Here is a 26,344-nt window from a genome sequence, read left to right as displayed (position 1 = left end):
AATAGTCACGCGAGGCCTTATTAATAAATGAAGCCTATTTATTACTTCAAGTGTTAATGGTAAAAAAAATTCAGCACAGCTGTTGCATTTAAAAAAGTGAAACTACGTTAAGTACTATGTTCCTAGTTCAGTAAACAGATGAACCCGATGTCCTTTAATGACATAATAGTTGAGCATTATACAGTACATCTTATGAAGACCCGTAAATTAAAGAACTACTTTTTAAATTTATTGATTAAAAAACTTCTGCATTCACAGCTTTAGCTTCTTTTTTCTTCCACGACCATCAGGAGTACCATCCATTTTTCGCTTCTGTGCCTGTAAGGTAAGTTTTTTACTAAGTTACTGTGATACGAAAAGAGTGTAAGCAAGCAACGTGTTTACACCCTGGCAGCTTTAGAATACAGTAACTTGCAAATGTTGTAATATGGCAAATACACACATCTTCCTCAGGATAGTCATCGTTTTGTATTCTTCCATATCTGGAAGAGTACGATTTTGCAGAGGTAAAAAGAGTATAGAAGCAAAGAAGGATGTTCCAATGCTTCCCATTTATGAAATGATATTTCTAAATACTTGTTTAAATATTCTGTGAACAGTTCTAAGAAACTTTTTAATCCACCGCTCCCAACTTTTCTTTGCAGATATGCAGAAAGGCCAAAATAGATCTGTGGTTTATTTTAACCAGGGTAAACTTACACATCATACCATATCTCAGTGATCCAAAACTAAGTCGTTCATCTGCTCCAAAGCACATGAGCTACAATTTAGAACCTACACTTACTTTCCTTTATTTGGCATCCACAACTGCGCTAGCTGAATGACAGCGTGAACTTTAACCAGCTCTGAACGTGGCCCTCTAAGGGTTGTTGTTTTCAAGTAACTTTAAATATCACTCGTCAATTAGAAAAGAATCCTGTCTTCAAATGAGCTTTCCCATAGAAACGCCTTTTTAAATCTTACCGAAGATGGTTTTGGTCCACGTTTCTTCTTTTCTGCCTTTTCCTTTTCTTCCAGTTCCATGTTTTCTCTTTCAATCAGGGTGATTAAAGTATTGCATCTCCTTTGCAGCTCCTAAATGGCACAACATAGTAACTTACTACATCAGGCAGCCACTTAACGTAAAAATCATGATGGAATGTTAGAAATGCCTCTGAACAGGCGAGTTTGATAGTTACTGGCTGACTTCGCAGGAATGGATCTGATCACAGATATTTGCTTTTAAAAACGTGCTTGTATTTAACTCAAACTCATATTGATTTTGAAAAACAGTACCTTGGAATTTTCATTTCCTCTTCCCTTTAGACTTCTTAAGTTTACCGCCTTTGCCATCCACATCAACATTCCACAGTTAGTAGAAAGTCTACGATAATCTAATCTAATGTAATGTACACATACCCATACCTCTGTATTTCAGAAGCTATTTAATTAGCCTGGTGTGTAACTGTGCTGTCACAGGCATTCACGAACAAAAAAGCAAAACAGACTAACACATACCATTGCAGTTCTGGACTTGAGAAACCAGTCAAATCTGAATTGCGGGGAGTTTCGGATACACTGTCTTAATTCATCATAGACATTTTCTTTATCGAATCCTAGTTTGTGAAGCATACAGATCAGAAAGCGATCCTCCTCTTCAGTGTAATTCTTCCCTTTATTAGTACCATATGATATTCTCAGCTGGTGGAAAGGGGCTTTATATCTGCCAATCTAAATAAAACAAATAAGATCATATAAAACTAAGAAATAGTTCAAAATTAGCATGGAACTGTTTTATATGAAAGCAATACATCCACATGAAGACAGGCAGATGAACAATGCCAAGTTAGAAAACTAAATATTTTTAATGATCCCTGGTGCTAAGTCACACAGGTAAGGCACTGTGGGTTCCTAGGCAGTACATTTATCAACACCATCTAAATTAGTAAATTCTGGTTTAGACAACAGACAGCTTTGTCATCATCTTTTGATTAACAGCTAACTTCATGCCTGTTGCCACATATGGAAATAGTCAAGATCTGCCAGGCTTCAAGTGGCAAGCATCCTTTTCAACACACAAATGCTCAGGAATGGTCAAAATCAGAGTAAGAGTACAAAGGTACATGAGACTGTAGCACATGGTTCAGCTGTGTTCTGGTTGAGTCAGCCACCGTTCTTCCCCTGACTGCCCTAGAAGAGAGAACTAACTAGTCAAACCTGAAGCAGGGGGAGGGAATTTGATTTCACTGCCTTAATTTACCCCAAATCTGTACACTACCAAACCTGGATTGGCGACGCACACAGCAGAATGAAAGCTGCCCCTGCTTGGTAAGTCTTCCCTTTTTAAGTGCTCTAAATGTATATATAGCATTTTCAGTTATATGGGTCCAAATGAAATTCTGCTTCTTCCAAAAGCACGTAGTTATGGGGAGTTTGTTATATGGCACTATGAACTGTTTGTCATACGACAAAAGATAATTGTTACTAACAACAGGTTAGGACACACCAAGTTTTCATCATAGCTATCAGCCAGGACAGCATTTCTATATATAGGAAAAGCTATAGGAAGCAACTGCTGAGGAATATGCAACAGAGGCAAACACTATGCGCACCATGTGTTCACACATTAGTAATGCTGGCTAGGCACCGTGTCCTTCGCCTCACCTCACTGGCACAGGGAAATAAAGGAAGCAAGAAACCCAGCAAAGGTACCTTTGTATCAAGTGCTTTTTTTATGCTGATTCGTCTCTGAATTCTGGCTTCTCCTCTTTCTATCTGAGCCATGATCTTCTCTATGTCTTGGAGTTCATTGCATCTTTCCCAGAACACAGCTAAGAAAAGAACAATTGGTTAGTTTCTTAGCATGCATCTTTAAAAGTTAGGTTTTTACCTTAAAAAAAGACATCAGTTGTTACTTCCTTTTACCAGAACCTACTGCTGTTCTAACAAGAGGCATGCTTTTACCCGATAAGGAACCTTCGCTTCCTGGTATCACATGTCACAGTATTACAGATGCTATTTTGAAGGGGGTAGATACAGGAGTCTTCAGTTTAAATAAGGTGCAACACGTGCCAGAAAGTTTTTGTTAGTCAATTTCCTTCTCAGGAAAAAACATTCCTTAACATGGAAATCAATACAATGACAATACTTTTTACAACAGGAAGCAGGAGGGCAACTGGGTGGCCAAATACAAGAGCAAATCTCTAGAAGACAATTGGGTGTTTCAATAAAAGGGCTTTTTTTTTTTAAAGAGTTTTTCACATCTATAAGCTGCTATATACTTTTAGAAATGTAGCCCCAGGAATTTGCAGCTGCACTACAGCAGAAAACAGTTCTGAGACATCAGAGGTAAGTAGCCAATTGGACTTAGGTTATAAAAACCAATAGTTACATATTCCATCACAAAATGTTTACTGTATCCCACTCTTGATGAGGATGAGGTAATAAAGGTGCAAAGATTCAAGAAAACTAATCAGTAGTTTTCTAGTGAAAACTAAGGAAAAGTGAAATCTCCCCAGCCAAGCATTGTTTCTGAGCATTTTCTTTTGCAAAAAACTAACAAGTATTGAAGACAGCGCTATCCAGTTAAGAGCAGATTTAGGATATATTAAGGTGGGTCAGTAATAGTTTACATTCACATTTTAGTACAGCTTTAATTAGGCAGGGGCTAAATATGGTAAAATCCAGACCAGCAGATCCCAAATCCATCAGTACAATTCCACCCTGAACGTCTTAAAGAGCCCTGTAAAAAGTTCTCCGAAGTAAGCTGTTTCCAGGTTCACAGGCGGTTCAAACTAGGAAAGCAGCACTAGATACGGACTGAGAGCGCCGACTACTTAAAAAGTAAGTTACCTGAATACTCAATGACTTCCTCTGGGCTTTTTCCTTCTACTTCTCTTGCTATATTTTCAATGTCATCACGGCCCCACTTCTCATTAGCTTTGATGAACTGGTTAAAATCCCTCTTATTCCAGTTAGTGAATCCCTTTATAGCAATCAAAAGCAAACATTGCACAGAAGTTCAGGATTTGTCTGTCTCCAGATCTGTTTTAACAGATTTTTTTAAAGCACCTGTAACACTTCCATTACTCCAACAGTATTTAAGCTCTGCTTTCTCTGCAGTTTAATGATGTTAGAAAAACTGGTTTTATACTGCTGTCACTGTAGTCTCTCCTTCTAAACACAGTGTCATGATTAGCGTGGCTTCTCTAACTGCCCTACTAGTTTTGGATAAAAGTCTTCAGCTCATAAATTAATCCCTCCTACCAGTATTCTCTGAAAGAGAACAAGAGATCACATTTTAAGAAGAAAAATCCCTTAAGTGAAGCAGCTAGTGTCTATAATGCTTTTGTTTTGTCGAAAAGGCCCAGCAAGTGCCTCACAGACCCCATCAGCCATGTTCCCTGGTCCCCCTCCCTCAGAAAGTCTAAAGCTTTCTTGTGGTGATATTCAGTAGGGACAGAAATAGTATTGCTGAAGTTATCAGCTGCCAAAACAAGCCAATTTCATCTTAGAAATAATTTCTACAAACAGTTGGCAGTAAAACATTCTGACTGTACTGGTTTTATAGTGAACTGCTCCAGTGCACTACTACTCCAGCAAGATCCTGTCCCATCCCCCGCCCCCCAAATACAATGTGAAAATATAATACCCTAATAAGGCATAATGGGCATTAACCTGTTTTACATCACTTAAATGTATGTGCTGCCTAATTATATACCTATGTAGCTCACACCCTCTTTAAGAGAGGGACACTATCCACTACCAGTCCTAGGTTAGGAAAACAGACCATTCGTCCTGCAGGATTCACTTCCACATGGCAGTGACACTTTGGCAGAACATATGTGTTAAATAACGTGGAAAGCGGCACCTTCGGCTCTGCAGCTAGTCTGCAGGGTCCCACAGCCGAGGGAACGTATCACAGCCTACAGCCAGCGCAAACGCGGGAGGCCAGGCTGACACTGGGGTAGTTCTTACTCTTCAGGATTAAGATACACAGAACATGGGTCAGACGCAGTAGATTCCCAGCGCGCTTATTTGGTGCACGTTCTTCAAAGGCACCCAGGCCCACAACAAACCTACTGCTAAACCTCTTTTCAGCCAGAACAAAATCTGTAGCTGTGTGTGCATCAACCACCAAGAAATGTTCCTGTAATACTGTAACAGCTGTAACACAAAGCAAGCTTCAGCCGGCTTTGATCTCGCTGAAGACCCAACTATACCTGGGTTAGAAGCTTCTCTTTTTCTTCTAGTTCTTCATCGTTAAGAGGTTCAGCCTCATCAATCTTGAGCTGTTCTTCCTTTTGTGCTTGGGCTGCATTTGGCAGATCGGGATTACGAGGTACCTGAAAGGTTTTGCATTTTATAACATTTAATTTTTCACAGATAATTGCTAATTGTCACTTTTCTGTTTATATATCCTAATGATCTGTTCAGCCCAACATGATTTTACTACTTTTAAATCAGGGTGAAAGGCAGGACAAGTGCATATTCTCCTACTATTGCATAACCTTTTGCAATGCCTGAATTCTTTAATTACCTTGTACCCAATTGTTTTCCTGTAGTAGAGAATCTCTTTTTCCAATAGTTCAAACAGGCGTGGAGGAAAGAACTGGAAGTCCTGGACATTTGGCTGTTTTGGAGGCCGTGGTGCCTGAAACACATACAAAGTTTGTATATGACTTCCTTTCACATCCAGAATCTGTTTGCTTGTAATAACTGATTTCAGTTTTTGAGAAGAAAAAAAAAAAGCAAGCTTTGTTACAAAAATGCACTGTCTTAACTAAAAAAAGGCCTCACCATGCAAGAGACAACTACAGCCATGAAGAATTCTAAAAGTAAAAGACCCGAGAGGAAACGGGAGAGGGTCTTTTGGGAGGAAGAGAAGGCTGGGGAAAGAGCCACACATGCATCCCACTGAAAAAAGTTCTGGTGTTCTAAGCAGCAATAAGTAAATCTTCCACAGGTAAGGAAAAGTCACAGCTGCTTGAATAAAAATAAAGTAAGGAGGGTAGCACCAACGTGTTTCTAACATCTTACAAGTTTCATCCTGCTTTTACTGTTTTGTTAGAGAAGTTTCTCCCAAATCCTTTGGATTTTTCCAAATTTTAATTGCCTCCCCAGTTTATACTCATAAAAACTGCACTATTAGTTTTTAAAGTCCAATCTCTTGCTTTCAGCTTTAACCATTTATCCTGCATATGTGAACAATTTTTTTTTTTAAGTCAGCCAACTCACCTTGGGTGCTTTTGGCTCACTGACTCGAAGGGCCTCTCTGAAGTAAGCATCCACAGCATAATTGGCTTTTCTTTCTCGTTTAGGTGGTTCAATCCACTCTGTAAATGCCATCTATAAACACAAGTCCCGCCACCCCAAAGAATATTAATACTAAGCCTTGCAAAACATTCAGTCCAGCTCCAAGTTTTATATAAAACTAGATGTGCATCTACTTCATTAAGTAAGTATTAAAACTTAGGTTTTATAGATTTACATTTTATCTTAACCAACACTTCTTAAATAAATATAGTTCAATCATACAACTTAGTGCTTTCCTCCAGAAGAAATTTAAGTGTTTACCTTCTGTTTTTCTCTGTAGTCTTCCCCTTCAAAATTATACACGCTGGACTCTGTATCCATTGTGAAATTCCTGAGTGAGCTTTCACCCATCTTTGAAAGCTTTTCATTCATTTCCGCAGTCTTGGAGGGGGTGAAAAAAAAAAAAAGAAAAGAAAAGAACAGTAGCAATTTTGAAAGGTACTTCATTATAAAACATCTGATTTACAACAGTAGAAAAAAAACCCCAAACATCCTTGACCAACTTGAAAACCCTCAACAGCCATCCCCTATTCTCTCCAGCTTACAATCATCTAGGGATCTTGTCATCAAATTTAAGTCTACAGGTGGGCTTCCATTTTTTTTCTTAAAATTCCATCTCACCTTCTTTGCACCTCGTTCCAAAATGTGGTCAATATCTTCATCTGTAATCTCGCTCTCCTTTGAGGCAAACACATGCGTCGCTCCATGTCTAATCATTTGCAGCATTTCATCCTTTCCAAGTTTATTCAGGTTTTGATCCACCAGTCTTCCTGAAGATTGAAGCATTGGAGGATAGCAATTAACTAAAAAGGTTGCATTACAGAAGGAGCAATACAGTATTTCTCTTTCCTCTTGCACTTCCACATTAAAGCTGTATCCTCTTCTCTTGGTAAAGGAAATTCCAAGGCGGGGGAGGGGAGGCCAGCAAAAGCTACCCAGGGATCACATACATTTGCTTTATTATACATGAATTGTGTTCAAGAAACATAATTTTGGATGTGAGGTCTTCCATATAAGCTTTGTTATGGTGCATGTTTTCACAATTTCCAGACTAAAGCTTATTGAATCCTTTTTTCAGGAATAAAGGTACCAATTCCAAGACAACCAAGAAGGTTACATTGCTATGACTTCTCCCCATCTATTACAAAAGGCATTAATTTCTCCACTTCACAGGAGAAGTTGAGTACTTTAAAAAAAAAAAAATATATATTTGATTATACACACTTGTACATATGTATCACTAGGGAGATAAGGAAAAGCCTACTACGCCTACACAGCAAAATAATTTTTTTGAAGTGGCTCAGGCCTTTGCACCCTACCTTTGGAGTTCAGCTGAGGCAAAAGCAGCATTCCCAGGCGTTTGGACTAGCTGATTCTGCCATAGTTTACAAGCTGGGGCCGGGGGAGAAGAGAATCACATCATATAGACAAACAAACTGTCCTCATATACTTGCCTTGCTGAATGACTATGGAATCTAGCCGGAGCTTCATTTCTGCACGTTCCACTATTCTTTCTTCCACTGTATTGTCTGTGATAAACCTGAACACTCGAACAGTCTTTGTTTGGCCAATTCTGTGTGCTCGATCCTAGGCAAAAAAAAAAAAAAAAAAAAAAAGAATTACCATACAATTACTCTTCAATTTTCATTAGTTTCAACATCCTAGTTTAAAAAATGGAATAGCATAGGTTACTTAAATCTTTATAAACATTGTTAACATGACTACCCAAGGTAGCACATTCTTATCCGCACTGCAAGTTTTGGGGTGGTTTTGTTCAATAACATCAGCAATGAGTGTATGTCTCTAGATGTCATGTCTAAAAATAGTGTGGGGTTTTTTGTTGAATCACACTGGGGAGAAGCCTGGATGGCTCCTGACCTTATGTAACCTTCTATAAAACCAACGTATTTAGGAAGTTATCTCTGTACTGACCAAAATCTATTGTTCAGTTGTGCCATGAGTATTTCAAGAAAAATACAATCCACCACCTCACCCGACTGGCAAATAGTACCCACTGGGAGAATTAGCATTCTGAACATACACCTTCAGCTGGAACTATCTTGCTTTAGCTTCCAAACGCCAGTTACATCATTCTTCTGAAGTAATTTTTTTGCTAGAATACTTGAGAACCTACCCACAGCTTAACTGAATAATTATGAAGAAATATCCAATATTTGTCACTGAAAGGCCTCCTTTCTCAAAAAACACCGGTAGTTTCTAAACAGCTTTACTTTCTTATGTGATAAGTAGCGCTCCTGACATGTTCCAAGGTTGGAGATGCATGCAAATCGGCTTAAAAAAAATATAAAAGATGTCTACTAAATGGAGCTTGCTCACTTATCACCCCTGTAAAAGCAGTTTTTGAGAAGTTTAATTCAGCTCTTCTTTGTCTCTTTTCCAAGGTCTCAGGGAAGACAGTGTAAACACAGTCACCTCCACTCGCCACAGGAGCAAAGCTTCACAGATTGGGAATTAACATGCTAGGGTTTTGGGGGGATTTGTTTTTGTGAAAACCAAAGCAGGGTCTTTTTATTAAATACTGCTAAGGATACTGTAACACGCACCCAGCATTTCCTCCTGCATAACACATTGTACCCTAATGTGATTAAGGGTTCCACACCGTGGAAGCTGCACCGGAACCGAGAAGCAGTCTTACAAATCTTACTTCTGAGCTAAACCAGGAAAAATACTAATTTATTTTGGAAATACTACATCATGCCACACATTTCTAGGAAGTTCCATGAGAAAGAGAAGAAACAAGAATGTAATTTCCATCTGGATTCTTACCATAGCTTGAAGATCTACTTGAGGATTCCAGTCTGAATCATACAGAATGACAACATCAGCAGTAGCCAAATTGATTCCGAGACCTCCTGCCCGTGTACTCAACATGAACACAAATTTTGAGCTACCGGGTTCATTATATGCATTAATAGATGCCTAAATAAATAAAAGGCACATATCAGTTGAACCAAATATTTTACAAGTACTATTTTTACTTAAAGAAAACACTTGAAATTTTAAATACCTGTCTCTCGTCATGTGGTGTCTGTCCATCCAGTCTACAATATTCATAATTTCGCCACATACAGTAATCTTCCAAGATATCTAGGACTCTGGTCATCTGACTGAAGATTAAGACTCTTGAACCTGTTTGGGTTAAAAGCTTTCTTACGTCTCAGTAAAACTTAAAATTTACCAAACTCTGCAAGTCTGTGTCACCAGAAAGGGCAAGCGGACAGTTCCATGTACTACAAAGAAAAGCCACTGGGATTTCAGAACCCAGTACGTAACGCAGGGCTGCAGCAGCTGCTGTCACAGCGGCTGTGTGGGGCTTTAAAACGTGCCCAGCCTGGGGCAGAAGGGTTCCGGGTAACCACAGACATGACTGCAGGCGCTGCAGCCCGCCAGACTCAATCCGTGGTTGTTCAGCCACTAACTGGCAGGCTGCTGCACTGCCGCCAGGCTCGCCTGCCTTACTGTGTATTAGTCTAGTTAGTGGCTGCCTTTTGGCTTTTTTTTTTTTTTGTTGTACTTCTTATCAGAATGTTCCCAGACACAGCACAGCAAGATGGTAACACAAATATAAAAACATCAAGGAGTATAAACAATGAAATTTTGAAGTATGTGTTTTGTATTTCAGACACCTAGAAAGAAAGTTCTTCTTTAAGACTTGTCAGTTCATTTACCTGCCAAGAACAACCTCCAAAGAACATAAATGTACAGTAATTTATGCACATACACACAACCATCTCCAACCTATTTGAGAGATGTAGGTAAAACAAAATATTACAAAGCTTCCACTTCCCCCTATATTCTCCTAGTATGATTTTTATTTTTTGTCCTTTGGGACTCAAGGTCTAATAATGAACTCTTTGTGTAAAATGATAATTTGATTTAAGACCAGGCCAATTTTAATTGCCACATCTCAACAAGAAGCCTCATAGCAGAAAGAAACCATGACCAAAAAAAGCACAGTAACCACTGAATTATTTTTTTTTCAGTCTTGCAATGATGCATCTCGCCACAGCTGCATGAGTGATACCTGGATACAAAGTACAGATTACTTTTATATTACCTAAGGCTGGGGTTTGGACTTGGTTTTACTTTTCTGCAATGTCTCCCCAGTCACAAACTTTCCTCCACTCCTTTAGCCAAGTTACTTCAGTAGGCATTCTCATTAAAATAATGAGTTAAAAATGTATTCCAGAGTCAAAAATTCTGTGACGACTGAGTTTTACAGTAATCTATTCCAGAGCTTTGTCCCTACTACCAAATAACTTTAAAATAACTGAGCGGTCCCCCCATGTCTGCATGCCTTAAAAAATTCACTGAAAAAACCTCAGGTGCTGCTCAAAACTACATCCAGCAAGAAAGACCAACATTTCACAAAGGATTTGAGTTTAACCCTACATGAAGACTTTGAATCTGAAACGGTAGTTCATGGCAAATCAAAGGAGTGACTAAAATGCAAACGTGATTATGTTTCAAACAGCTAATAACGCTAAGAAATAAAGCCTAAAGCCCAGATGAACTGATGTTTCTGTGATCTCAATTTAGCTGGGACAAAAAAAAAGAAAGGAAAAAAATCAGAACACTTTACCATTACAAAAAGCCATAATTGACCCAATTATTTATGAAGGCACTTCACAAATTGTTTTTAAGATACTGTGCTTGACAAGCTGGTATCATGCTATAAAACAACAATAATCCTGGCTAAAGTGTGCTGGTTTTTGCTCAGGATGCATGAAAACATTAAGAAGCATCAACTTTCATTTCTATTGTTGAACCAAACAACCCTCAAACAACAACAACAAGATGCATACCTTGTTCTTTCAACTTAGGTAGCAATTTGTCCAATACTACCATTTTGCCACTGTTGGTGACCAGATGCATATCTGTTGTGTAAGGGGGACCAGGCTCTGCTCCATCAAAAAGATACGGATGATTGCAACACTTCCGCAGCTGCATGAGGATATTCAACAGCCTCATTTTGTCCAGCTTCCCAGCCGAATTCAAGATATCTATATCCTTCATTAGGATCCGTGTATACCTACATCAAAGAAAGAAAAAACTTTTTTAACTAAAATGAAGTTGGCCTTTCTTTAAATGGTTAAGTCTAGTCAACAGCTCCCCCTCCCGCTCCTTTCACCAGGTAACTCTCCTTGATATGCATGGTTTTGTCATCACAAAAGTGTCACAAGGAAATATGTACGAGTTGGGAGTACACCAGAAGGAGTTAGATCAAGTTCCACACAATAATCTAGTCACAAGCAGCACATTCCTTCTAAACTTTAACCACAGCACAGTCAAGCACATGAATTACCATTCTCGTTGCATTTTGCTGAGACCCACATAAATTTTAACTTCCTTCTTTGGAGGCAAGCTTTTCTCTACATCAGCCTTAATGCGACGTAGAAGGAACGGTCGTAGCACCTGAAAGAGATACACCATTAAACAGGTTTTGGAAATGAAACACTGAGCAGATCCACAGACCAAAGCAGTGCTGACAGACTCTGTCATAAATGCTCAAACATCAGAGCCGTTACCAGATCGTCTGAAAAAGCAGTCTATACGGAGAGTTATCACACATGGTAATATACACGTGCTTTCTTTGGAAGACTCCAAGATCAGGCCAGAATCATCTTTCAGATGGTTCTATGCCCCTTGGTTCTTTTTTTAATTTTGCTTGACTGAAATATAGTCTCTTCATAGCCAGTATATTTTATGTAAGCATTTCAAAATGCTGAAAGGCAGAACTATTGACCCTTCTTCTCCCCTCCAAAACCATTTCCTTTTCAACAAATGGATCACGTTCTAAGCTTGATCAACCTATTTTGAAAGTCTACCACAGTTTCTGGAATAAGCTATTCTACCCTAATATTCTGTCACAAGAAGCGTTGGAAGAATTATTTAGAACTTAACTTAGGTAAGCGTAACACATACAAAAAGCAGAAAGACTCACCATGTGAAGACGTTCCACCAACTTTTGATCCCCTAGACAATTGTTTGTATCAAACCATGAATCAAAGTCCTGTATCAACAAAATCATTGGTGTGTGTGAGGTTTCCTTTCAAGGTGCAATGCCATTACAATGGTAAATAAATACAAGTGTGATTCTCTTACACAGGCAGTAAGTAAAAGAACAAATTACCCTCTTTGGTCTATTTTTATGGAAAGCTTTATAATATGTCTTCAAAAAAACCGAAACCCAAACAAACTAGAAAACCTCTGTACTATCACAAGTAAAAAAAAACCAACCCTCAAGAACCAATACATGAGTCCTTTTCTATTCTAAAAGGATTCACTCATATCACTCCATCAGACAAATTCCATCTGGAAGAAACATACTACTGCAGCATTTGATGAAAGATCAAAAGGAAAAAGTACAATTTTGGTGTAATGCACCACAAGGCTTCCCCCCTGTTTCTACAGCTTAACAAAACAGTTAAGCACATGCTTCACTTTGTGAAGTCTGTTGCTCCTTACATACTATCTCTGAACTCACAGGAAAAAACTTGTAGATAAATAACGTAACTTACAGTTAAATAAATAAAAGAACAAAGTTGGTTTAGCCCTTAAAGCTGTTTTGAAATGCAGCAGAGATCATCACATGATTTTAAAAACGTCTTGTTTCTGCTGACTCACAACAGCCCTTAAAAATGGCCAAGCTGAGAAAAATAGTCTACCCTACTACACCTCGCAATTCCGGAAAAATTTCTAACTGTCAATCTATCATTATCAGTAGTAACTGACACACACACACCCCCCAGGTGTACATATTCAGGTCTATTTTCCAATGTGGAAAACCAAGCAAGTTCATTTAATTTGATTAGCAGAAATGAAAACTTACTTCAGATGAGTTAAAGACATCTGGCAAAAGGAAGTTAAGAAGTGCCCAGAGTTCATGTAAGTTGTTCTGAAGTGGAGTTCCAGTTAATAGCAGCCGATTTGTAGTCTTGAATTCCCTCACAATTTCTGATAACTAAAGGACATTAAAACATGAGCAAATATAAAAATATTACTAGTCCCCACACCGCCACCTAATAACCCACACAAATGTCTCCTTCAGTGAAAATGTAAATTACCTTTGACTTTTCATTTTTAATCCTGTGGGCTTCATCTATAACTAGGTATCTCCAGTTAAACTTTTTGAATACTGATTTCTCTTTGATAAGCATTTCATATGATGTTACACAGACATCCCATTCTCCAGGCAGCAACACATCTCTGACAAAGGCAGCCTAGAAATCAAGGTTACAGTTAGTTTCTGGGGCTTTGACAAATCTGAAATAAAAAGAACACACCAGCACTGTTAAATGTTACTACTAAATTTAAATGAAAAGATGAAATTATTTAGAAAGGCAATATAACATACAACCAAGGCAAATCCTGACAATTCTGTCAGTGCTGAAGCTGCTGAAGCCCCTGGGGCAGAGCACGGAAGGGCTTTCAGCTCTAACGTCTGGCTTGAAAACTGCGAATGACTACCTACACGCATAAGGCTTTCAATAGCTGAACTGTAAGATCAGAACTCAAAATTAATCTTCTGTACGTTTGCTTTGTTTTGTTTTGTCTTTTAGTTTAGAAAACAGTAGGTTTTGAATATAAAAAATAATCCCAAGCACAGCTTTATTTGGCTAACTGAACAATTTCTAGAATGCTGACATCCAAGGTTGAAAGCAGACAGTAATTAGCCAGAATTCAAAACAGAGATGTATAAATGTCAAGAACTTAACTCAAACAAGCAAGAAATATATTGAAGAAAGAATAAAAAAATACTCAATTCAGAAAAGATGCACTAAAAAAACCCCCACGAGATATGAGACCTGGACCAATGACCTCCACAACTATTTAAAGTTCCATCAATAGTTTTGCAATTTCTAACCCAACAAACTGAAAATAGAGCCAGATGCCCTTAGAATAAAAAAAGTCTGCTGACAAAAGTGGAATTTCAATGGCACTGGTAATAACTCTTCCTTCCATAAACACATAGGTATCTCTAGTTGCCAAATCTACAGATGCACCGTCACATTCCATGTTTTTTTGTTTAGTTTGCTAGGCTAAAAAAAAAAAAAAAAAAAAAAAAAAAAGGGTAGCAAAGAATTGATACTGAACTAACAAAAAAAGAATGACTGAAATAGTACAGTCATAAGAAACTGAACAATATTTTCTCTGACAACACTGAAGCTGAATAAGAGCCATTCATGTACCACTTTTACTGACCAAGCCACCATGTCCCCTCCAACATCAAGCTGACGCCTGTTTTCAGAAAACAGCTCCTTAGTGAGACTCCATAATCCTCTTAAGAGTAGCTCTTACAGCCAATACAATGTGCTGTACCGTATAGAGAGAAAGCAAATTTCCTTTTTTATAGATTTATATATTCATACAAATGATAGCACTTTACATCAAATACTTCATTTTCCTATTTTAAGACTTGTTGGGTTTTGTTGGTCTACATAGTGTACTGCCTTCGCAAAAGGAGAGAGAGAAAATCTTTGGCCAAGAAATGAGGAGTGTACAGTGACGAAGCAATACCTGGGCAACATACATGTGATTTCTAAGCTGGTTATATTTTAAATAGGCAGCATTTGTAGGCCTGACTGTTTAACCACTACAAATCCAAGTTAATATCCTTCCCTGTGAACAAAAGGTAAAGGACAGCAAGATCACATGCTAGATTTACACAGTAGAAACAATCACATCAAAACTTACTCGCTGGTCTTTGTCACCTATCAAACAAACTGCTCGAAGCGTAGGTACCCATCTCTTGAATTCATTCATCCAGTTATGTAGAGTGGACTTAGGAACTAACACCATGTGAGGACCAGGAATATTTCTGTAGTGTTTCATGTATCCGAGGAGAGAAATTGTTTGCAGTGTCTTCCCAAGACCCTGTAAGGGACATTGTGTCAGAAAAAACCCACACATCTCTCAGGAAACACCTTTAAAAAACCCAAGAGCAAGCTCCCCAGTACAACATGGAAGACACAGCAGCCTGAACAAATGAGGGAGATCTATTAAATACACTGCTGCTCACAAAAGGCATCAAAATCTTGGTTAGGAAAAGCTTGTATAGCTTCCCACGTTTAATAAAAAAAGTAGAAAGAGTAACATTATGAAGTCAGAATTTTGCCTTATGTTTCATATAAGACACATGCTTTGAAGTGCAAGAAAACATTATTTCATAAAATTTCAATTTTGTTTATTACTTATTTAGATATCAACGAACTTTAGAAACTGGACATATGCATTCTCTTAAACTTGAAATAAAGTGAATAAATCAAGAACCCTGCAAAGAGGCTTTTACAGGCCACTACGTGATGTCAGTTCTTGTGAGAAGAAAGCCAAACATAAATGTGAACAGCTGCATATGTCAAAGAATAAAACAAATACTGAGCTTCTTTAGATGTTTTTTTTTTCTTTTAAGTACTCTGTATTTAACAGACAGATTAAAAAACTTGTATTTTCAGCATAGAATTTTAATTAAAACAACACTGAGGAAGACACGCAAAAACCAGATCATTGAAATAATTCAAAAAGATTATGACTCAAGCACATGAGATTTAAAAAAAAAACAAAAACCATCAGCACAAGTTATGTTTGCTTCTAAAATTCAAGTCTTTGTCTTCAAAATAACCACGTTCCACCTGGTGTAAGATGTGGAAAAGTGTTTACAAGCTGTGTGAAAGGCATAAATTCAAAAGGATTAATATTTAAGAATAAAGCTAAAAATATGTAATAGTAAATATTTAAACTCCTCAACGCAAGATGGATTTTGGAGTACCACAAACCCAAGGACTTAAAAAGTTTCCCAGTTGTTTTCGTTAAAACAAGCCTGCTCCACTTAGAACTGTACTCAGCAAAGAAAAGAAAAAAAATTACTCTATTCCTAAGCATGTATGCTGAAAAAAATCCTTGATTTACTACAAAAGTAAACATGTTACTGAACAATAATTGAAATTCATTTGTCTGTAATTTATGTTGAAGAAGCTTTATTACTCAGAAATTACCAGAAGGTATAAGAAATACAGCATACTGAAATGTAATTAGATTTTTGTTTTTCCTTACCTGCTCCTTATGAAAACCAGATACAACTAAGATCACTTAGAGGACAAAAACGTATCTGCCCATCAAAATACTGCAATTTATTCTGCATTCAACCCTTGTCTTTCAGAGAAAAATAATAAAAACAGAAGCAAAAGCTACTACAGCCAGTGCTGACTGAAATGTTATGTGGTCATAGTGTGAAAATTTTAATGCAGCTCTCCAGCTGTATCTATTTTTGCATCATTTTTCCCAGAAAATTTCCCACTGGCGTAGCTCTTGCTGCTGAGATCAGTCCACACAGGACACTTGTGTCCTGCTCTCTGCATTTCACCCTAACAACAACAGGAAGTATTTCCGCATTTGTTGCTCTTCTCATATGTGACGCTCTCTTCACAAGGACAGCTTGAGAATACCATAACAAAATAGTTACGATTTAGAGAGAAAAAACTGAGGATACTTCATTCTATAGAACAACTACTCTCCATTGAATCCTTTTTTTCTAATGGTTGACAGATTCCCTTGTCATACGCCTATTTCTAAAACTGCCTACACCGTTAATTAAGATGTGTGTGGCAGTTGTAATGTTAGTGATTTAAAACATAGTAGGAAAGATCTGGCAAATTATTACTGCATTTTGTGCTATTAAACGCATATATATATATATATATACACACACACATACTAAAATTGTATTGTATCGCATGTGTTCACAAGTCCCCCGAAAGACGGACTACATGCATACCATTTCATCTGCCAGGATACCATTGATGCCATTTTCATACAAAGAGATGAGCCAGTTCAGTCCACGGACCTGATAATCACGCAGCTTTCCCCACTTAACATCTAAAAGACACGAAAGAACAGATGAAAAGATCTGTAAAAACTTAAAAGAATTTCACCACCCCTTGCCTGCTAATTGACATCAATTATCTAAGCTACAGAACAAAATCAAGTAGCAAAGTTCATGCAGTAAATTCCCAGCACGAGGCAGACTGGAGACAGCGACATGTTAACTGTTTCTGCAAGCTGCTCCGACAGCTCTGTTTTCTGCAAGAACCCAAAGCACATAAAAGTTCTAACTCTATCACCACCGCGCAGATCAGAACACAGTCAAACGTTAAAACAACAGAATACTGAATTCTGTTCAATGAACAGAAAGCTGTTAGGAACTCCAAATTGTATCAGAAGACACATTACATATATAAAAATTATTAAGATGCATACTGAAAAACACTCTCTCTCACCTAGTAACCAAAGTATAGCAACTGGATTTCTAAAGGGCAAGACTCACTGGATGATCTATGTAGCCTCACTGAAAATAAACAGTCCCTCCCTCATACATTTGGTCCTATTAGACCAGTGCTGGGTCTTCCTTCCCCTCCATCTCCTGTCCCCCAAAACCGATTCATTGGGGGAACTGGGAAAGACCAAAATAAACTTCATTTTAGATATCTTGAAGGAAAAGAACAGAGAGGGGGAAAAAAAAAAAAAAAAAAAGGGAAACACACATGATGGAGATTCTTCAAATCGAGTGCAGACATTAGTTGCCTTGGAGCTTTCTGTTAGCAGCTCCTCGTCTTCCTCTTGCTCTGTTCTACGATGGCGGTAGCTGAAAAAGTGCAAGAAAGAAGTAAGTTTCTGGCTAAACTAAAAAGATGTGAAGCTGTTCTGAAATGAAATCTAATGTCACTGCAGTACAGACCACCAACACCCAAAGAAGCTTCTAGCAAGATTCTTCAAAAGAACTCATGTTTAGCTGATCAACTGAAATGCTGCTTTTTAACTCTTACAGCCACTAGCGTCTTAACAACATAAGATGACCACGCTGTTAGCAGACTCAAATATCAGAGCAAAGTGACCGGAAAGGGATAAGTTCTGTGCATCATTACTGGCCTTTAACTACAAGACCGGCAACAACACTTATTTAAGAGTTCTGGAACATCTGCCAAACGCTAGACGCACCGTTAGCTATACAAGCTGCAGTGAAGGCAATCCAAATTTCTAGACTTCTGCTGTTCAAGCTGCCTGCAAGGTGCTGTACGCTGATGTTCTCCACGAACTCCTACAGCTCACAGACACAAGTGCGCTACTTCTCCCACTTTTCCTCATGCTGGAATACTTTTAATCACGATAGTGCCTTACCACCAATACAAAATTCTTGTAACTCCTAGATTTCTTAAACAACCCTCAACTTCCAGGTGGGCAGTTGAAAAAAACTCGCAATTATATAGCATAAAATACACACCAAAATAAGACAAAAGACTAGCAAGTTTAACTTACGCTTCTAAAGTACAACAAAATCCATAATTACAGTACAAGCTGGCCTACATGTCATCACTCACTCGCCAACTGACAGTAAATTCTGTTTTTCATCCTTCTTTATTCGTGGTCGTCCAGGCTTCATTTTCAAAGGTGAAGTTGGAGTTTTCTGAGCAGCAGGCTGAATGAAATGAGCAAACAGCTCTGTCTGCTTCAGCAGATATTCAAATCTGTTTGCTCTGTCTGTTTGCTGTTGACAAGGAAAATCAAGTGGAACAAGTGTGAGACATTACAGTATCTATTCATTCAGAAGAAAAAGCTAACAAATGCTTTTTAAACAATACAGATTCACATTTCTTTACATACATAGCTACAATAACAAAGAAGAGATGATCAACATCAACAACGTAACCGTTGCTGACAGACTCAATGTTCATTTCTTGGGTCAAGGTTAGCCTTTGCTACACAGTAAGATCAAAGTCGCGAGACAGACCTGCGCCAAAACTGAAATCCGACTTTGGCAAAAAGATCGCATGAGTGTCACTAGACAAGGCCAGACTACCCTTAACAACCTTATCCTATCAAAGATGACACTCCCACTCCCAGGAATTTAACCCTGCCCAGCAGGCAAGGATCCTTCAATGACCTCGCTCATCTCGCCAACCCACCAAGAACTATTTCTTACTGCACTAGTTTCCTGCCTGCTCAGTTGAGATACACCACCTCGCTGTGGTGCCAGATAAGCTGAAGAGCTGGCATGAAAGGGAGCAGAGGGGGCAGAAGAGCCCATAGCTACAAGCCAGAACACCCATTTCAGCACCAGCCACCTCTCAGATACGCTCAGCCGACCTAACTTGTCAGACTGTCCACTTTGATATGAGTCGCCCTATCTGCTGTGCAAAAAAGATTACAGGAGACAATATGAGTGTTTAAAAGGTCCAGTTCCTTTCAGACAGGTTCCACTGGGAATCAACACACCTTCCCCAGGCCACATCAAAACCTTAGAACAGACAATCAAGACAGAAAACAGCTCCAAGCTTAACAACCACCACCCTGACATTCTGCCAGCTGCCACAGCATAACCTGGTATTTAGCAACTTGCACAGCTACAGGAAGTGAGTTTTCTTAGTAAAAAGGACCACATGTTCCAGGCTTCTGCAAGAGCAATGCCAGCTCTGTGAGCATTCTCCTCTTGAAAGCAAGCCGATCCTGAACTACGTAAAAGACAGGAAAACGGAGTTAGAGAAGAAAGAGACCAAGAAAGAGATCCTGTATGTGCCACAGAAGAGTCAGACTTGCTCTAACTACAGTTCAAGCTTGACTGAGCCAGCTACAATCCACATCCACTGAATTAAGCTTCCATGTCTATTCTTCGTAGGTTGTGGGTTTTTTTGTTTACTTCTCAACAGTTTCTGAAGTTTAAACTAGGTAAGATCTTACTGATATTCAAATTGCTGACCCTTATTTTTAAGTACTTGTTTCATTGGCTGTGCAAAAGAGAAGAGATACAGACTGCTAAGCAAAAGTTGCCTCATTCTAAAATTTTAGTGAGGAATCTTCTGCAAGTTTCGGCACCGTACACACATCCGCACAACTTGTTTTCATTGCACTTAAGGCTACTCCTTCAAAGGACTAACAAACATGATCAGTACTTTTTACATAGGGAACAGACAAGAACAGGCTGTACTCTGCAACCTCAAGCTCTCCTCCTGTCAACAGAGAAACTTTTCCTGTTTTGCCATCTTCTGACTATTGCAACAGTAAAATACAATCCTCCCCGTAGTTGTGTCTGTCTAAAGACTAGAAAAGACAACTCCAAGTTCACTTCCTTCAGTTTGCCAGGAAGCAGCACAAAGAAATGAGCAGAAGACTGGCTTATTTTCAGTGGCAAGAAGAAACAACACTGGAAGCAGCAAATTAGAAGAATCAAGTTTCATTTTCCTATGGAGAAATTCTACATGAAGTCACAAACACTGGAATTATGAACAGGAAGAAAGGAAAATGGGGAGGGGAACAGAGAAAGAAAATGCACGAAGATGGTGAGGAGCAGACAGCTCCATCTCTTACATTCAAGACATTACAAAAACTAAAAAATAATAAAAATAGTAAGTTTTCTCCTACCTAACCCATGAAGCACAGAATCACCCATCTTCAAAAGACCCACAAGGAGCCCAACTAGAATTTCACAAAGAACAAATTAAATTCCAGAAAATTCTAACAAAATCCCTTTCAGTCTAGACAAAGTAAAAGGGCTGAACAGCTGGCCAAGGCTTACAATCAGCACTTCCAAACAGTAAACCTTTCCTCAGCCTCCTGTGAATTTTGAAAGCTAACTTTCATTTACTTTGACCCCTAAACTGTTTGAAAGAACCTCTGCTTATTCTGTAGTCCTCCTACGAAAGCATATTTCCACTGAAAATTAAAGCAGTGCCTACTCAAAGCCTTATGCCAAACCTTTCTTTTTACTGCTCACCTCCCCAGCTACAAATTAATGTACTCTTCCTACAAAGGACTGCTACTCCTGTGGTCTAAAAATAAGTTTGATATTATTTCCCTGTATTCAACCATGATCTAAAAAAGGTTCTAGACTTCAACTGATTCCATATGTTGAGAAAGTAAGGTACCAGCCATTTAAATACTTATGGGCGCTTTCCTAGAGAATCTTTCCGTTTCTGACAGAGAAATCGAACACTCAACTCTTCATAATCCCCCTTGCCTACAGGAAGGACAACTCTCCAGACAACTTCAAAAGCAACTTGACAGCTTTTCATGATTTTTTTTCCTCTGAGACATTTAAGTATTTCCCATTATATCATTCTTCTAAATCTAGAGCACCTCAGAGCTGCTAGTACTATACTTCCCGGAAACAACAAAACACATTAACAATTATTGCCACAAACGACTGCAATGGAAATGGAGAAAGAGCAGAGGACCAGTGAACAAAACGCTAAAAAGGAGAAGGGTCTGAAGGTTTTTTTTCGTGATATTTTTTGGTTTCAAGTTACTTTAGTATTTTTTAATAACTACAAAAAAATTTATAAACCCAGTTCAGAGATGTTAAACAAGCAGAAAACTCAATTCTATTTTAAGCAGCTGCACAAGTACTACTGGACAGCTATACTTAGTCCCAAATATTACATACCATTTTCTCTTCATATGTAGGATCTGCTTCCTGCATTTCTTTTTGTTTTCCTGGTGATGCATCATCAAAAGATTCCTGAGATGAAAAAGAATTAGAAAAAAAATTACTTTCTGAACAAGGGAAGATACCTACGTAAAGAAGAACAAGCTTGTTTCAAATTATCATCTATCTACATCAGATGGCACAGCCATCTTTTGCTGCTTTGATATAGTCAGCTTTCTATTACTTACTGTAAAATTACCTGGAGATGGATCAAAGATGCCTACCACAGGGTGAGGGACAGAGCTAGATCTCTGTAATCCGATTTAGCTACATCATTAAAGCATCACATCAATGTGAATGAGAGAGACAGCTGTGGTCCAGGAGCTTGGCATGGCGATTCTAGGGTGCCGAGCCAAAACGGTCCTAAAGCTGGCTCTGGAGAGTACTGTGAAAGAACTAGCTCTGGTCCCCAGGCAAGTGTAGTTTCAAAGTTGTTGGTTTTTTTTTTTTTTCCTTTTTGCAGGTTACCCCAATCCCTCATCCTTTTGTAGCAAAGGAACAAGTCTAAGTAAGAATCTGGACTGCAGTTTTGTCCTGGAAGCAGAGGAATTTAGACACACTGCATTTGTCCCCTACTTAGTTTATTAAATCAAATAATTGTTGTTATCACCAACGGAATCAGTACTAATAGACAAACAAACAAGCTGGTTGGGAGGGGGCAGTCCTCCCTCATCCCCTTCCTGCCAAATCCTTGACATACTGCCTTCAATTATTCTTTCAGGTCAGGGCTTATTTATCCTTGCCTTGTTAACAGGTTAACCCTTTCCTCATCACCTCCGATGTTTAATTTCATCTTCTGTTCTTAAAACCAAAAAAAATGGGATAATCCTTCCCTGGTAAAACATGCTAAGGCAGCATATTACAAAATAATTCTTGAAAAGGTGAGAAAAGGAGACAAATAAGATGCCTTCAAAATCATTAATAACCATCTGTTTAACTGAGCCAAGAACTGAGCTAAATTCAATCTTCACTGGCTGACACAGAACAAAGGAACAGGAAAGTAAGAAACAACATGAAACAAAGGCAGGCAGAGCATGGGATGCTTGTGGGCGGTTGTTTCCTCACAGAACTCTGGCAGGTAAGGCACATGGAAAGAGAAAAATCCTAGCAGAAGCGTTGCCTTTGCCCTTCAAAATATTAAGAACCAAGCATAAAAAGTTGCACCACAAGATCTTCTGAACTCGTACTCAAATCTTCTTACTTAATCTCCTACTGGATTTAAGCAACACCCACCTATCAGTGACCGTTCGAACCTCTGTACGAAACTCCCGTTTCTCCTGGAACGCCCAACAGGCGAACCGCAGCCAGCAGCGTACCGTCTGACCTCACCACGCACAACACAGATGACAAAACCCCGCGATTTAGCGGACGATCAGGAAAAGCCGTCTCTCAGGGGACCAAAAGGCTATTTCACCCGGGGCTTGGCTCGGTGCAAGGCAACCCCTTCCCAAGGCGAAGCGCCACTCGCCTCAGCGAGCAGAGCAGCCCTGGCGCCTCGGTGCGCCCGGCCCGGCCCGGCCCGCAGCTGCCCCGTTTCTGCAGGTTCCAGCAGGACCCATTACCCACAGTGCTCTGGCGACCTGCTCCTCCGGAAAACACGGCATTTGCAAATGTATTTAGATCGAGTAGGCTGGACCGTACAGCGTGACTCAGAGCACACAACACCCTGCGCCGCAAGCAGGACCAACCAGTTTCCTCATCGCGTTAAAGACACAATGCTCCGGCAAAACCGGCATCTGCAGGCAGTCGCTCAAACCCCCTGAAATTTCTGGAAGAAGCACCTGTTGCCGAAACAACGGCTCAGACAACGGCCTGTACCCTCCCCGCCCCAATTAAAAAAAAAAAAAAAAAGTTTTGTATCACCTCAGAGGACAGAAGACCCTACTGCTCGCCAGACTACGGGCCGGCGGGGTGCTGAGGAAGCTCTGACGCCGGGAGGGCTTTTCATGGAGGCAGGGGAGGAAGGCCCGGCAGGCTGCCTGCACCAAGCGGGTACCGAGGGAGGGGGGGCGAACCCCGAAGCCAAGCGAGAGGCCGGGGGCCATGACCCCACTCCACAGAACATAAATAAACGAATCGACCAGGCGGCGAGGCCTCCCCCCCCCCAACCCCCGCGGCCGCAGCCGGCGGAGGAACACGACGTCAGGGGGATCCGCGCGGAGGTGGGCGCTGAGGGGAGCGGAGGGACGGGCCCCCACCCCGGGCGCTGAGGGGACCGCAGGGACTCCCCCAGCCGCCGCCCTCCCGCCCTCTCTCCCGCCGGAGCCCGGCAGCGCCCCGGAGGCGCCGCGGCGCACGGCCCGGCCCGCCCCCGCCCGCCTCTCCATTGTCTCCCGCGGCCCCACGCGGCCCGGGGACGCCCCGCCGGCGCCGTCCTCATGGCGGACACCTGCCGCCGAGCGGCCGGGCGCCCCCCACCGCCGCGGCCCCCGTGCCCGCCGCCGAGCCCCGCGGAACCGGGAAAAGGGGTGTGAGGGTGGGGGGCCCGCCGGGGAGAAGCGCCTGACCTCCATCTCGACGTCGGCTCCGGGCGGGGCGGCGGTGGAAGCCGTCCCCGCGGCCTCGCTGCCGTTCGCGCCTGGCGGCGGCGCGGGCATCTCATCCGGCTGCGGCGGCGGCTGCCCGGCGGACATGATCCGCGCCGCGGACAACGCTCCGCCGGAACCCAGGGCCCGCGCCCGGCGGGCTGCGCGCTGCGGACGGCCGCCCGGCGGGAGCTGGGAGAAGCGGCGCGCCGAGCGCGGTGCGCGGCCGCCGGCCGAGGCCCGTCCCCGCTGCCGCCCCGGCTTTCCCGGCGGGCGCCCACCAACCAGGAACCGAGCCGGCTCCCCGCTCTCGCGAGAGCGCCGCCGCCGCGCCGGCAGTCACTGCGCAGGCGCCAGCCGCCGCCTCGCCCCTCACTGGAGGCGGCCTCGCAACGCCGCCGCCGCCGCCGGGGGGGTCTGTGACGTCACGCCACCGCTCGCCCAGGGGAGCGCGCGGCCGCCCAACGGCCGGCGGGGCGGGGCCGCGCGCCTGGCGCAGCGATGGTGCCGCCGTGCGCCGCGTGCGCCGCGGGGAAGGGTCCCCGGCCGAGGGGGCGGGGCGGGGCCTGCGGCTCGTGTCCCGCCCCCCGGCCGAAGCCGGCGGCGACTTCGCTGCGCCGGGCACCTGCGCCCCAGTGTGCGGGCGGCAGCGCGTGGCAAGGAGGCGGGGGAGCAGAACCGGTGCGCCGGTAACGCTGCCGGTAAGACACCCGCCCCGTTTGCGGCAGGGCTCGCGCCGCGCGTTCCTGATCGCGGCCTGGGGCTGTTAAAAGCAAGAGAGAGGCCAGAGCCGACCGCCGTCCCTCACGGTGCACGCTGCAATAGAAAAGGCAAGGAGGACGCCGCCGCGGTGGAAGAGCAGGTCCCCAGGAGAACGTGTGCCAGTGCAACAGAACAGCCCTCCAGGAGGGGGGGAGTTCTGAACAGGACGTGAGCCAACTGCTCGAGTCACCCTCCCTGCCCTTGGCTGGAGGAGCCAGGCCAAGGCTGAAGGAGAAGTACAGTTCTACAGACCAACTGACCAGTGTCTGCTGGGTTACATTACCCATGTCTACTAGTACTGCTACACTATACTACCAGCATCTGCACTCCTAGCGTCTACATGGCGTCTGCGCCGGGCTTGAAGCCACCCCAGGCTGCAGCCCCCCCAGCTTTAGCATGTGACCGAGCAGGTCTGCACTTGCACTGCCCCCCACCTTGCCTCAGGCCAGCAGTGCTCCTCACTGACCGCCCCCCCCGCCCCGTGCCACCTACCCAAGCGTGCATCCCAGATGAACCCTGGGACACACAAAATGGACGATACCGAACAGGAAAGTAAGTCGAAGACACCGCTACTACACTCCAGCTGGCCAAGTCCAAAGGGCCAGACCCGAGCTCCTCTGAAGCAAAAGTCCCCTGAATGGCACGCAGCGGGGGCAGCCGGGTACTCCACGCCAGCTGCGCTGCTCTGCAGATCTGCTCCTGCAGACCGTTACATTTGTAGGCATGTCCGTGTTCACAAGTAGTGTTAATGTAGAAGCAGCCATGAGTCTGCTCCACAGGTTTGTGGAGCTGCTTCTGCCATATCCTGAGAAACTGCTGTAACCATGCAGGTAGCAGCTAAATGGAGCCCATCTCTGCGGTGATTATTGCAACTCTTCATTCCAGTGTTTTTTATTACAGACATACTTCAAAATTTTTTTGAAGTTAAAATGATTAGGTTTGACATCTCCAAAAGATTGTGTCAGTTCATTTGTGCCAAAACAGCTCAGAAGAAAAACTTCCCAGAAAGTCTCAATTTTCCTAGAATAAGATTTCTCAACTAATAACACATTTACTGGCATGTTTTCCCACTGCTTGTTGTCATCTCTGATCACAGATGGAAACCCAGTCCTTGAGCTTCGCTAAAGGCTTGAGACGGCTTTAACTTTTAAATACATGCAGCAGCAAATTAGACTAAATTGTAGTAATTAGCCACCTATATTATTCCAGCATAGTCTTGAGTCCAGTTTTAATCTGCTCTGCCTCAGCTTCTGTCTCCTCTCCACTT

At 41.8% G+C, this 26,344-nt stretch overlaps 1 protein-coding gene across 2 annotated transcripts; it reads right to left on the bottom strand.

The window, feature by feature from the left end:
• Nucleotides 1-20: 20 nt before the first annotated feature.
• On the bottom strand, nt 21-24,547 carry SMARCA5 (SWI/SNF related, matrix associated, actin dependent regulator of chromatin, subfamily a, member 5). 2 transcript variants are annotated; one of them, XM_040581852.1, is made up of 24 exons: nt 24,298-24,547; nt 21,749-21,823; nt 18,690-18,856; nt 17,856-17,956; nt 17,090-17,190; nt 15,013-15,192; nt 13,383-13,538; nt 13,148-13,279; nt 12,260-12,328; nt 11,621-11,730; nt 11,121-11,347; nt 9,323-9,444; nt 9,082-9,234; nt 7,749-7,881; nt 6,916-7,064; nt 6,556-6,675; nt 6,217-6,327; nt 5,519-5,632; nt 5,202-5,324; nt 3,832-3,964; nt 2,692-2,810; nt 1,498-1,710; nt 964-1,074; nt 21-318 (listed from the first exon to the last, which is right to left on the bottom strand). In XM_040581852.1, exons 1-24 carry the CDS (start codon nt 24,421-24,423, stop codon nt 253-255), a joined length of 3,111 nt encoding a protein of 1,036 aa, XP_040437786.1. In that variant the 5' UTR covers nt 24,424-24,547; the 3' UTR covers nt 21-252. The 2 variants fall into 2 exon arrangements, with proteins under 2 accessions (XP_040437786.1, XP_040437793.1); XM_040581859.1 differs by lacking the exon at nt 24,298-24,547 and adding an exon at nt 23,024-23,046.
• Nucleotides 24,548-26,344: the final 1,797 nt, after the last annotated feature.

This window comes from Falco naumanni, chromosome 1 (genome assembly GCF_017639655.2).
Source record: "Falco naumanni isolate bFalNau1 chromosome 1, bFalNau1.pat, whole genome shotgun sequence".
Taxonomy (NCBI): Eukaryota; Metazoa; Chordata; class Aves; order Falconiformes; family Falconidae; genus Falco; species Falco naumanni.
Note: the sequence above shows the minus strand (reverse complement) of the source record. Positions and strands in the feature narration are given on the sequence as shown.

Coding starts and splice junctions, on each gene's coding strand:
- SMARCA5 (XM_040581852.1), bottom strand. CDS start 24,423: ATGTCCGCCGGGCAGCCGCCGCCGCAGCCGGATGAGATGCCCGCGCCG. Junction 11,731..12,259: donor TGGTGGAACGTCTTCACATG/GTGAGTCTTTCT, acceptor TATCTCTTTCAG/GTGCTACGACCGTTCCTTCT. Junction 1,075..1,497: donor TCAAGTCCAGAACTGCAATG/GTATGTGTTAGT, acceptor TGTGCCATTTAG/GAGCTGCAAAGGAGATGCAA.